Source organism: Carassius gibelio, chromosome B11, assembly GCF_023724105.1.
Source record: "Carassius gibelio isolate Cgi1373 ecotype wild population from Czech Republic chromosome B11, carGib1.2-hapl.c, whole genome shotgun sequence".
Classification (NCBI taxonomy): Eukaryota; Metazoa; Chordata; class Actinopteri; order Cypriniformes; family Cyprinidae; genus Carassius; species Carassius gibelio.
In genome coordinates this window covers 8,958,048-8,970,777 of record NC_068406.1, presented here as the reverse complement: position 1 = coordinate 8,970,777, position 12,730 = coordinate 8,958,048, and the positions used below count along the sequence as shown (strand labels likewise).

At 36.6% G+C, this 12,730-nt stretch overlaps 1 protein-coding gene across 1 annotated transcript; it reads right to left on the bottom strand.

The window, feature by feature from the left end:
• Window positions 1-814: 814 nt before the first annotated feature.
• On the bottom strand, window positions 815-12,677 carry LOC127968626 (uncharacterized). Its single transcript, XM_052569935.1, has 10 exons — window positions 12,297-12,677; window positions 10,507-11,276; window positions 9,338-9,484; window positions 8,648-8,772; window positions 7,372-7,797; window positions 5,545-5,598; window positions 5,411-5,458; window positions 5,091-5,301; window positions 2,851-3,030; window positions 815-1,298 (listed from the first exon to the last, which is right to left on the bottom strand). Exons 2-10 carry the CDS (start codon window positions 10,972-10,974, stop codon window positions 1,110-1,112), a joined length of 1,848 nt encoding a protein of 615 aa, XP_052425895.1. The 5' UTR covers window positions 10,975-11,276; window positions 12,297-12,677; the 3' UTR covers window positions 815-1,109.
• Between the last annotated feature and the right edge of the window lie 53 nt (window positions 12,678-12,730).

Genomic DNA, 12,730 nt, shown 5'->3' with positions numbered 1-12,730 from the left:
CACACACGCACACACAGAGAGACGCATAACCTGTGTTTGAGTGACTCATCAGCTTTTTTGACAAGCTAGTTCAATGATGACAAGCTAGTTCAAAGCAGGGATATTCCTTTTGATTTGGTAATACAATAATGTCTCTTTAATTTCTTTTTCTTTTTTAAAAAAAGGGGAATAACAACCACTGTGAAATCTAAGCCATTTACTGTAACTATATTTTATATCAGGGAAAACAACGCAGTGATTAACATTTACAATTACAATCAACTGCTCCCCCCTCCCAATATTTAAATATAATTTTCTATGGTCACATAACAAACTTGTTTTCTATTTCTATTTAACCCAGAAAGGTCTAATGGTTTACTCAACATGAAATTAAAATTGACTTGATTGGAGAAAAAAAAAAAACCTGCTAGTTAATTTTATAAAGAAACATCAAGTAACACACTGAATTATGATAAACATAAAATTTTGTAGAAAGTATAGTATTTTCTTAGAAAATATACTGCAGTAGCCTAATTTTAGTTTTATTTACAACTTTGAAAACATTTTTTACAGTCTTTTACATGTGTTTGTGTGTGTATATATATATATATATATATATATATATATATATATATATATATATATATATATATATATTGTTGTTGTTGTTGTTGTAATGATTCATCACTGTATTTTATTCCAAAGGAAATAATAATGTATAATTTATAATCTCTGAAAAAAAAAAAATAAGAAAAAAACTTTCCTTTTTGACCAGTGGATGTACAAAAGTTAAATGTACACAGCATATTTAAATGAAACAAGCCAGCCTCTTAAATTCTTTGTGGTATTCGATTTTATAAATCTAGTTAAAATGTTAAACGGTAGGCAGTATAAACATCTGGCCTTCAAAATTCAAAGACAGTCCATCCCATCTCTCAATAACACCTAAACCAGGCATACATTAATAGCCAAAGTGTAACATCACTGCTGATAAATATTTATTCTCTGTAAGCAGGAAAATCCCCTTTTACCTGCAGCCCAATTATTACAGTGACATTTACATATTTAAATCTGTGGGAATTATTGTAACACTGTTGATGTCATCGCCTGGGCTTTCCTGCATTATAACATCAGTGATCCTCCTCGGTTCTATGGCTTCTGAACGGAGACCTCCATGTCTCCCTCTGCAGGCCAAAGCTGGGAGTTCTCAATCCCGGTGTGAACACACTGGGCATGCTCCTCAACAGTCCCGATTTAACCTCATCATTTCTCTTTTTCATAAGTGCCAGAGCTGGAGTCAGGGGCAGATTATCACAGTTCTGAAAGACAACAAAGGTGGGTCATTTCCTAGAGCTCTAAAGGAACATCTGGCTCATTTACTCCCTTTAAGAGTAACAGCAAAATAAAATAAAATAAAATAAAATAAAATAAAATAAAATAAAATAAAATAAAATAAAATAAAATAAAATAAAAATAAAAAATAAATTCTAGGAGGATGAACTTCTGATTATGCATTAACAATGTAGTGTTATTGCCTTAAAAAGTAGCTTAAATGACAATCCTATAATTGCAGAAACAATCACAGTAACGTAATGTTTAATGCATTATCTGTTTGATTTGTTTTTATACTCTACTATTCAAAAGTTTGGGGTTGGTAAGATTATTTAAATATTTTGGGGAAAAAAGCATCTTTGGCTCAACATTAATTTGATCAAAAAATATAGTTAGACAGTAATATTGTGAAATATTATTACAATTTCACACAGCTGTTTATTCACTGAATGTGAACTAAAATGTATTTTATTCTGTGATGGTAAAGTTGAATTTTTAACATTATTACTCCAGTCTTCAGTGTCATGGTCTTTCAGAAATCATTCTAATATGCAGATTTGGTGCTAGAGAAACATTTCTTATTATTATATATCCTGGAAACAATTTTGCTACTCATTTAATTTTATTTATTTATCCATTTTATTGAAATTGGTATCAATTTAAATGAATGTTATTTTTTGATCAATTTATTGCACCCAACATGCATACAAGTATTAATTTTATATTATATATATATATATATATATATATATATATATATATATATATATATATATATAAACACTTAGTGAACCTTAAAGGGATACTCCATCCCAAAATTACAACTTTTCATTAACCACTTACCCCATGTCGTTCCAAATCCGTAAAAGCGAAACACAATTTAAGATATTTCTGATGAAAACCTGTAGGCTTGAGACTGTCCCATAGACTGCCAAGTAAATAACAGTGTAACTGTCCAGAAAAGTATGAAAATCTGCCATCAGACGTGCAATCTGGGTATATGAAGAAACGGGAACACTTTTTGTAAGCGAAGAAAACAAAAAAATGACTTTATTCAATAATCCCTTTGTCAATGGTCTCCTCTGTGCATGTCACTCCATACCACCGTGCTGCGTGTGCTCTTCTCACAGTCACAAGCCTCCAGGTTTTCATCCAAAATATCTTAAATTATGTTCTGATGACGAACAGAGCTTTTACGGGTTTGGAAAGACATGGGGGTAGGTGATTAATGACAAAATTTCATTTTGGGGTGGAGTATCCCTTTAACTCTGTGTTTACTTTTGTGTGATGTTGTATATTTTAAATCGAGAATATTTCTCTTCTAGACTTCAGTTGTACATGTATTTACTGTAAACATGTTAACCGTTTACTGAAGAATAATTTATAACTAACAACAAACAGGCCACAGATGTGGTTCACGGAAATAAATTCAAAATAACAATGTTCCGTTAATAATGACATGGAATATGCCTGGAATATTTAGTGCTAACTGTGTGTTTATCTGACAGGTGGCACAGAAAGGTTCTGGTTCTCTCTTACGGTGGTTCGAGGGTTTGATGGCGTGTCTTGGCGTGAATTGAGGTCTAGTGTGGATTTGCTGACGCCTGGCGCCAGGTTGTCTGTTCTCTTCTGTCCTGAGGAACTCACACGTGCATTGACCCGCTTGAGAATGTCACTCAAAGTGCTGAAAGTCTTGCTCCGTGACAGTTCTGATGACTTCTGTGAGAAAAGCAAACAACATCCCTTAACTACACTAAAATCACTGTAATGAATGGCATTGAGTGACTTGAGTGAAATGTTTGCTATGAGAGCAATAATAACAAAAAAGGATTTATGCATGTGTATGTGTGTCTGTGTTTACACAAAGTTCTGGCATGAAACTCTAGATGGCGCAGTCCAATAGGTCTAACTTAAAAGGGTCATATGATGAGATTTCAAGTTCCTTTCTCTTTGGAGTGCTACAAGCTGTTCGTGAATAGATACGATCCCTAAAGTTGCAAAGACTAAAGTCTCAAAACCAGAGAGATATTCTTAATAAAAGTTTAGACTCGTCCACGCCCTTCTAAAACCCCTTGTTTAAACAAACCCCCAAGTCTATGTCACTGTGTGGGAAGATTTGTATAACACCGCCCAAATGTTCACGCAAAGAAAGAAAAAATACTTTGTTTGGTCTTCCAAAAAAGGAAACGACTAGAAATCAGTGGTTAAGTTGTATTTACAACACTGTTCCAGAACAATTCAACCCAAATATTCATGTGTGTCAAACCATTTTACAGAGGACTTTTTCGTTAACCTAGGAGAGTAGCAGTAGCAGTATAACGTTAGGGTAGCGCTTGTTGTTTGTCATTTCTCCGATCAAACATGCAGACATGGTTTTATGTTTTTGCAGCGCGACGCAACACGTAAAAAGACAGTATAAGGCACCGTTCACATATCGCGTCTTTTGGGCGTTATTTCCAATGTAGGCGTGCTCATAATGGAAGCGATGCGTTCGCGACGCGCACGCGGTGCGACGTGCTCATTTTTTCCAAGCGCATCCGCACCGCATCGAGTTAAATACATCTCAACATCTCACATGACCTGCAAGCGCAACGCGGGTCATGTGACAAGAACTAACCAATCAGCTTCATCTTTTCCCGTAACAACTTTGAAAGCTCAGCCAAGATGAAGGAACAGCTGATCATAGTTGTATATGGATTGCCATTTTGAAATAAATTTAGTAGCAGAGCTACTGCAGGAGATTTTTAGTGCTGCAAATCCATTTATCCTTTGCTGAAATTTCCGTGTCTTCATGGAGAGAGCACGTCATGGTTGCTTAGCAACGGCAGACGCCTCAGAGGCGCAACTGCCCGAGCGCTTTGGAAAGAAGGAGAAAGCGGTGCGCCTAGCGTTTTCCACGCGTTTTTAGGCGCGATATGTGAACGGCCCTTAAGGCATTACGATCAGTAATTATGTTCTCACTGATAGCAACAAATGTCTCATTTGTAAGGGTTTTATTGGTTTTGTCTTGTCATGCAGGGAGACGACATCACAGTATGGTAAGGGGCATAACATTTCCGTTTCACGCTTGAGGCATTCAGCCAATCACAAAACACTGGATAGCTGACCAATCAGAGCACACCACACTTTTCAGACCGATGAGCTTTTTAAAAATCGATGCGTTTCAGGAAGGTGGGGCATAGAGGAGAAACAATAATGTACAGTATGTGGACAATAATGTTTTTTTTTTACCTTAAAGCACATAATTAAACATTTCATTACACCAAAAACACAAAATAAATGTTCTTTTTTAGCAACGCCATATGACCCCTTTAATATGACAATGACATCATTATCACTTGTCACAGCTGATTGGTTCTCTCCTGTATCGGTAGCCAGTGAGTTTGCTGCTCAACATTAAAATACTTATTTAATGCTTGTGGTAGCAGTTACATCATACGAGAGGGGACCCCCCTTAAAATGCGATTGGGCTAGTTTTGAGTAGACATTGGGAGGGTTTTGTTACGAAAACCTGGCAACCCTGCTCTCCACCTTCCCCATCTCCACCTGTATGGAACTTCTACAAATTAATCTTTGAGGTCAAGAATAATGACTTGGAAGGAGGAATAATGTGTAATTGAATTCAACAATACAAAAATTGTTTACATTCAATTACATAATAATATCACATTCATATAGAATTTATTTAACATAGGGATTTTTTTGGGTGCTAAGATTTTGGTTCATGCAATCAAATTTTAAGGCTGAACATTGTTATATATTAACATACAGCAGCATACCTTAAAATTAGCTTGTGTGGGTCCTTCAGGGTTCATGGTATCTCCTAAAGCTCTGTCCCTCCTCTGGTAAGGCTCTCGTCTCCTGGAGGCCCCGAGCTCTTCCTCTGATGTCATGTCCATACGGTGAGCCCGAGATTTGTACACAGGAAACCTCTCCTCACTTTCAGTATTCAATAGAGGATACGTGAGTCTGTCAGGGATCTGTAGAGGCCTTTGGATGAAAGAGATTAGCACAGCTTTTGTTGACATCTATTCAAATATTTGTATTTCGCTATACTGGTCTTTCTGAATGTCTCTTTTGGACCGGTTGTAATATTTACCTGTTCACCACCTCATTGGAATGTATATCTCCTGGAGAATAATGTCGCCTACAACAGAAAAAGACCACGTGTGTTAAGCACAAACACATCTAACAATACATCTGTATGGATGAAGCCTTTTGAGAAATACCAACCTTGGTCTTTGATATTCTTTATGCCTTATATCTGACAGAAACATTGAACTAAACCTGAAATGCAATGAGATAACACATAAGTAAACATGTTTGTACAGAAAAAGCCTTCTGGAATGAATATTTGACCCAAATCTGAAACACAAGACGAAGTAGCTTCAGGATTGTGATCTTTAAAGTTATCGCAGCTTAGAGAATATGAAATAATATTATAAAACGGATTGTACTTATTGTAACAACATATTATAACAACGTAATGCTGTGTCTGTGTGTTGCTCGGTAACCACTTTGTTTGCAACCACAACGTTTCTGAGGAACTACATTGTTTGGCGGAACAATAATGTATTTATTAATATCAATACATTTTATTTGCTTTGTTTAGTGAAACCTCACTACGTGTATGGTGTATGGAATAACCATTTTCTAAAAGCAATAAGTCCCGTGAAGCTGTGGTTTACAATGAATTTATTACAGCTCCGTGTAATGCCTAAAGGTCCAAAGTCCGAAATTTTTGGTTGCATTTTTTATTTATTTATTTATTTTGTATTCGTCATCCCTTCTATCAAAATGCTAGCTACGAATGCAAAAAATTTTACTGAAAAAAGTTAAGGAGACAGTGTGTAAATGTGATTGACACAATGTGTGGTCGTACTGTATTTACTTTTAACGTGCAAAAATTTCAGACGAGAATTTCAGATTCAGTATTCAATGTCCTTAACAATGCCCCTTAGCTTTTGAGAAGATGCCCAAATAAACGCTGAAACTGAACGTGGATTTGCGCAGCTTCTCAGTTAACAACGGCTCTGTGTAGTAACAGCTGCTCTATGTGAAATCACGCACCTGAGGGAATTTACCACTGATTAGAGAACCGCCTTAACTGACGAGATGCGCATAACGATCGACCAATCGTGATCGGAGCAGCCCTAGCAATTGCCTTTATTTGCAATTATACACAAATCTAACAAATTTGTAAAAGTTCAAGACAGCGATGTCTACATTGTATTTTTGTTGCACAACATCACAAAATAATATTTCGTCAAACTATTTTGTTTATCATAACACTTTCACGACAGCTAATTCTGTTTTAAGATTATTGTTAGCGTATTTACCTTTTTTATCATAAGACAGATCATAATAAGGAGGGCGGGATCAGGAAAGGTCTTTGAGTCAGGTTTCGAACTCGGGACGCCCTTAAGCGCAAAAGCACTGAATGTCAATATAGCTGTATTAATGGGGGATTCTAGTTGAAGGGATAGTTAATGACAGAAAAAAACAATTTCTGTTATTAATCACTCACCCTGATGTCATAAGACCATTGATCTTCGGACCAAAAATGACGATCTTTTTGATGAATTCTGAAATAGCGTCAGTGCGACAAGGAAGAGCCGAATTGTTGAATAAGGTCGTTATTTTTGTTTTCTTTGTGCACAAATAGTATTCTTGTAGCTTCATAAAATTACGGTTGAACCACTGATGTCAAATGTTTATTTTTTGTTTGTTTTTTTAATCATAGTCCTTGTTTCTGGACCTTGATCGTGTCAGTTGCGTTGCTGTCTATGCAGGGTCAAGGATTTCATCTAAAATATCTACATTTGTGATCTGAAAAGGAACGAAGGTCTTATGGGTTTGGAACAACATGATGGTGAGTAATTAATGACAGAAATTTCATTTTAGGGTGAACTATCCCTTTAAATTGGTGCTATTTTTTTTCCAAATTAATCTGTTCAAAGGCTATTTAAAATAGTTGTTTTTGTAGTCTTCTCATATTTTGTGTAAGCACTATTCCTTTAAGTGACTGTGAGACAATCACTTAAAATGTGCTTTACTTACTTGCCGTCCTCTGGATAACCTTGCACAAGTCTGCTGTTGAAGTCATTGTAGGGAGGCTCCCATCTTCCCGCATGTCTGTCCAGCAGGTGTCGATGATGAAAGGGCACCTCAGCAGCATCAGGTGGACTAAGAGGGCTGTTCGAGAATCTCTGGATGACCCCCATCGCCTCCCAGTCCAGGACCCTGTCAGTAGGTGGAGGTGGAGGACTAGAGACAAACTCTGTGAGTTCGACTTTATTAATGTTCAATGGCTGTAGTTTTTTTAATATTTTGGGCTCGGCTGCTGGTTTTCCAGTTTTCCATGCATCCGGGATTGGGAGCGAGGCAGCGTAGAGGACCCTAAACTCACGATCGAAAGATTCAACCACGCGGCCGCTTAAGACTGTGACGAGCTGACGGTGCAGGTGAGCATCGCTCCAGCTCAGACTGACCAGGACACAGAAAACAAATCAAGAGATTATAAAGGATTCGGAAGATGCACAACTCCCAAAAAGTAGTACAATAAATTCTAGCCAAATATAAATCGTCCATATGACTCGTGCACAACTCAAAACTCATTCTTCCACATATTTCAAACATGGCATCTCATTGCGCACTTGGCTCTTGACAGCCAACAACGTGCTTTCAATGTGATTGTCAGTCTTTATTAACAGTAGGCTACAATTCAAAATGTTGGGGTCAGTAAGATTTTTCTTTATTTATTTTAAAGAAATTAATACTTTTATTCAGAAAGGATGCATTAGATAATATTACTGAATATTTAAGTGCTGTTCTAAAGATCCCTGAAAAAAAAAGATCATGGTTTCCACAAAAATATGAAGCAGCGTAACTGTTTTCAACAATTACTGGAGTAATGATGCTGAAAATTCAGCTTTGCATCAGAGATTACATCTTAAAATATATTCAAATAGCAAACTATTCAAAATTGTAATATTTCAATATTTCATTTTCACTACATATTTGAAAAATATATAGAACATAAGAGAGTTCTTAAAAAATAAAAATCAATAAATACCTTTTTAACAGTTGTGTACTTTAACAGCTGTGAAAGAGAAACAAATTGTTCCCACAAACGGTTAACTTCTCTAATTGTCTGTATAATGTAGGGGTGGTGTGGCTTTTACAGTAGTCTTTAAAGGTATGAGCTGGCAACCCAAAAGCTGGTTCAAATCCAGGAATGTTCCCACCCATGTTCCCTAGAACAAGTCTTCAACCGCAGCTAATGTGTTTCTTAGCTGATTTATGAGCTCTATTACTGTATGAAACCGTTCTTTACCTGTAGCTCCCAAAGATCACCGTCTCCAGATCCACCAAAACAAAGTTGTCCTTCAGTTCTCCGACCACCATCTTAGTGTCGCGCGTCAGGTACTTTTTACCTCCAAGAATGCGCACCATGATATTCTGGAACATATGGAAGAGACTCACCGTGAACTACTGTACATTGCAAAACCGAATGTTTGAGAACCTTTTCTCATGAATTCATAGCTCAAGCGATTGTTCGGTTGATTTCCGATGCATTGAAAACTTTAGGAATTTCAGCTTTTAACCAAAGGTCAGTTCCTGTTAAGTTTCAGAGATGTGGAGTGATTTAAACCCAAGCACGTCAATCATCTGCACCAGATGAATGCGGCTGAACCTGTTCACCACTGCTTTGTGAGTGCTTCTACTTCATACTCACAGAGACAGAAAGAGAAATATAATCTGTGATGGAGAGTTACATTTGCTAACAGATGCAGAAGGTGTGTCTAGGTCTTTTGTTTAGTGGAACAGCCTAAAGGTCAGTCTGTTAAGGTGTGCATGGAGGTTTTGTGGTCTAAAGGTTGTATAACTGGCTTTAATATTATAATAAAAAAACAAATGTTCTCTAGATTTTTTAAATGCTAATCATGCTAAGAAAAGTGGTTCTTTTAAAAACTGTTCATAAAAAGTTACTTTGCGGACACAAAAATTTCCTATATCCACTCACTGGATGTTGAAGCCGGTGCAAAAAGCAGCTCTCTTCCACGGTTCTTTTGTTGAGGATGATGTAGACAGGGACCCCCCGTGATGCAGCGATTTGGAGGTCACCAATCACAGCGCTGTCCGACAATTTATCTGTTACAACAGCAATCAGCTGTCCAACACAAATGCAAAAAAATATATGTTTATGTATATGTATGTTTCCAGGAAACTTCCGTCTTCATATGCAACATCATTCTAAAGTGTCTGCTTTTAAAATAGTTCTGTGTAACAAAATCTGTTAAATGTATAGATTAAAAAAAGGCTGTCGTGGCTGCCAAAATATTTCCAGGAAAGAAGAAAAATTCAAGTTCAAGTTAATACTAATACAGTATTTATAAGTATATAGATAATGTATAATCATACTGTATATAGAAGTTGCACAAAACATATAAAACACCATCTTGGTAACACACACAAAACTGAAATAAAGCAATGTACATTGATTTAACAACATTAGACATAACATAAAACCAAAATGTACATAACCAAAAAGAAAATGAACTATTTCAATGAAAAACCATGACATTGGAAGTGTCACACAGGGAATTCTGGGAATGTCAGTTTACGGTTTTTCATTGTAAATTATAAAATTTTATTTATTTTAATTTTTTTTACTTTTTTTTTTACAGTTTTTTACCATTTCATTTCTAAATTGTTCTGTAAAGTTTCTGTAGCATTTTAACCATTTAAATTAGGATAATTATTTACCAAATTCAAACCATGTTTCCAAACCTGGAAGATAACTACAATAACAACTATATGAATTGTTTATTATTGTCGACTGCCACTTTAAATGCTCCAGCTCCAGCTCAGGGGCATTCTGATTGGCTGTCAGTGGTTTTAAGGTTTTATAGATCAGCTGGGGAAAAAAACAAGATTCCAATGACATTATTCCTCTGTGCTGCTATCACTATAGTTGTGTTGTGAATCTGCTATTTCTTTAAATTAAGATTTCATTTTTAAATCCATATCTTTATTGTTGTAGTAACCCTCATTCTTGGTGTGATGGACCTTAAGGTCAACCTCTTTTTTTTAGCTCCAAGGATCTGGGCTGTGTTTCCCTAAAGCATCGTAACCCTAAGTAGATCACAGAACCATTGAGAACGCTTTTGAGAAAACCAGCCCCGGTATTACCTTAGTGGCTCCTTGTAGGTGTCTCCTGAGGATTTCCCGTATGGGTGGCATCTGCTCTGTAGGAGGGTTGGTGTAGACGTGAATCTGTCCCATGTCCATCCAGATTGTCTTTTCCGGCCATCCCAGTTCCAAGCATGGCGCCGGAGTGTCGGACTCTGTGGGAAAATAATGTCCAGAGAAGTCCTCCCCATCAGAGCCGACCTCCACCTCACCATTTCCATCCTCCTGGTTTGCATCGGTTTGATGATAGTCTTCGGCCCAGCTGGAGATCTGGTTCACCTCGCCAGGGGACAGGAACGATCCGATTTGCTCTTGGTGGAGTTTGGTGTAGAAAGCCTCATGACCGGAGCTCACTAGGCTTTCCACACAATAGCGCTCCTCCTCGCAGTGCAAGAAGTCCGGACTAGACTCTGTCAGTGGAGCGAAGACGATGCTCTCGTTGAGGCTCTGCTCTTGAGTGTTTGACATGACTGGAGCCTGACGACGGTTGCAGATATCCTTCTACTACTAGGAAAATGAGTGTTGAAAATTACATGTTGACATGTATACAACAACTGACAGCTGTTCTAAGTTACTTGGAGGAGGGGGTTGGAGAATTATTGATAGTATATAATGATATAATGATAGTTGAGGTTCTTCTTCATGTGTTGAATATATAACTCTTTTTAAACACCTGGAGTCAATAGAAAGGCTGGATACTTCTTCATGGTGGAATTGTTGCCATCGTCCCGGGACGATTTAGAGAGCTTTGAAATGACCTGGAATACAGACTTGAGGGAAACAACAACATTAGTTGTTTTTTGATTGGGGAACACCCTTTTGAAAAAGAGATGTGTTTAATTATATTGAATGTGCACTTGTGGTCTACTTTAATACAAAAAAAGCACTTGCAGATAATTTAATATTAATTAAATAAAAGGTTAAGTGTGCTTAAAGAAAGTTACTATTTAAAATGTGCACATTTTAATAATGTCAAATTAAATGTATACTTTTAAGGTATATTTTAAGTAATTTGTTTATAGACTTGCCATGCTTTAAAGAAGTACACTTATTTAGACTAACATACTAAAGCACAGTACCTTACTTGATTATAATTTTAACTGCAGTGTGTTATTTAATATTTAATTTCAAATTAATATGTTGAACAACATCATCATTACAAATGTGTAAAATACATGACAAATACATAAGAAATACATGAAATACAAGTATTAATAGAAATCATATATTTTCAGTTTAGCTCACTGCATTTAATGTAAAAATAAACTGCATGCTATTTTTATTTTTATTATTTAATTGCAATTAACATGCAGTTAAGTGACTGAGAACATTACATCCAGTTCTCACTTAAGTATATGCCTTAAAATGAATAGACTATTTTTTTAAGTAAACTTAAGTGTACTTCTTTTCCACAAGGACCACTCTGAAATAAAATTACAAGTATATTTTAGTGTACCGCCATAAATGCTTGTATTGTCAGCAAACTTTAACCATATTTCAAGAGACAGCAGAAGTTATTATGAAATTAAATATGTATTAAGTCCTAAGCAGGTCAAAAGCACTCATAAAGTTCAGCCAGTTGTATTTGAACTTGATACATCTACCTTTAATTACACATAACATGCAATTAAGTCTCCAAAAACTTTACACTAAGTTCGCACTTAAGTACTAAATATTATTTTTAAAAGTACTATTTTTTAAATGTAATACGCTTTGTATATGTGATGCTAAAATCTATTTTATAGCAACACTTTACAAGAACAGATAATGCACTAAAAGTCAAGACTTACCCGTCTGTCTCTCTCAAACACCCTCAGTCCATTGACTCGTTTCATCAAGTTCTGTCATATCGCTGCTATCTCCTCCCAGTCGAAATGGCCTCTCTCTGTCTGGTGTTAAATTACCCCCCGTCACCAGCCAATGTGAGCAGCTAGTCATCACTACAATCTGCCCATTTTTAGCTTTCGCCCAAATCCTCGTCTTAAGTCAGCACATCATCAGCAAACCGTCCCCACAACATGCTCTGGTCTCCCTCGGCCTGAATCCGATTTGAGATTTCTTTCCTTGTTGTGTCTTTAGTAAACACTTCCCTGTGGCCGGCTCGCTATCGTGACTGGTTCTACCAGCCGAGCCAGTCTTCTCCGGGGAGCAGAGATTGAGACCTTCCTTCCCTCCCAGCTACAGTCAAAAGGGGGCGAGGCTGGAACTCAACACCTGCTAGCGC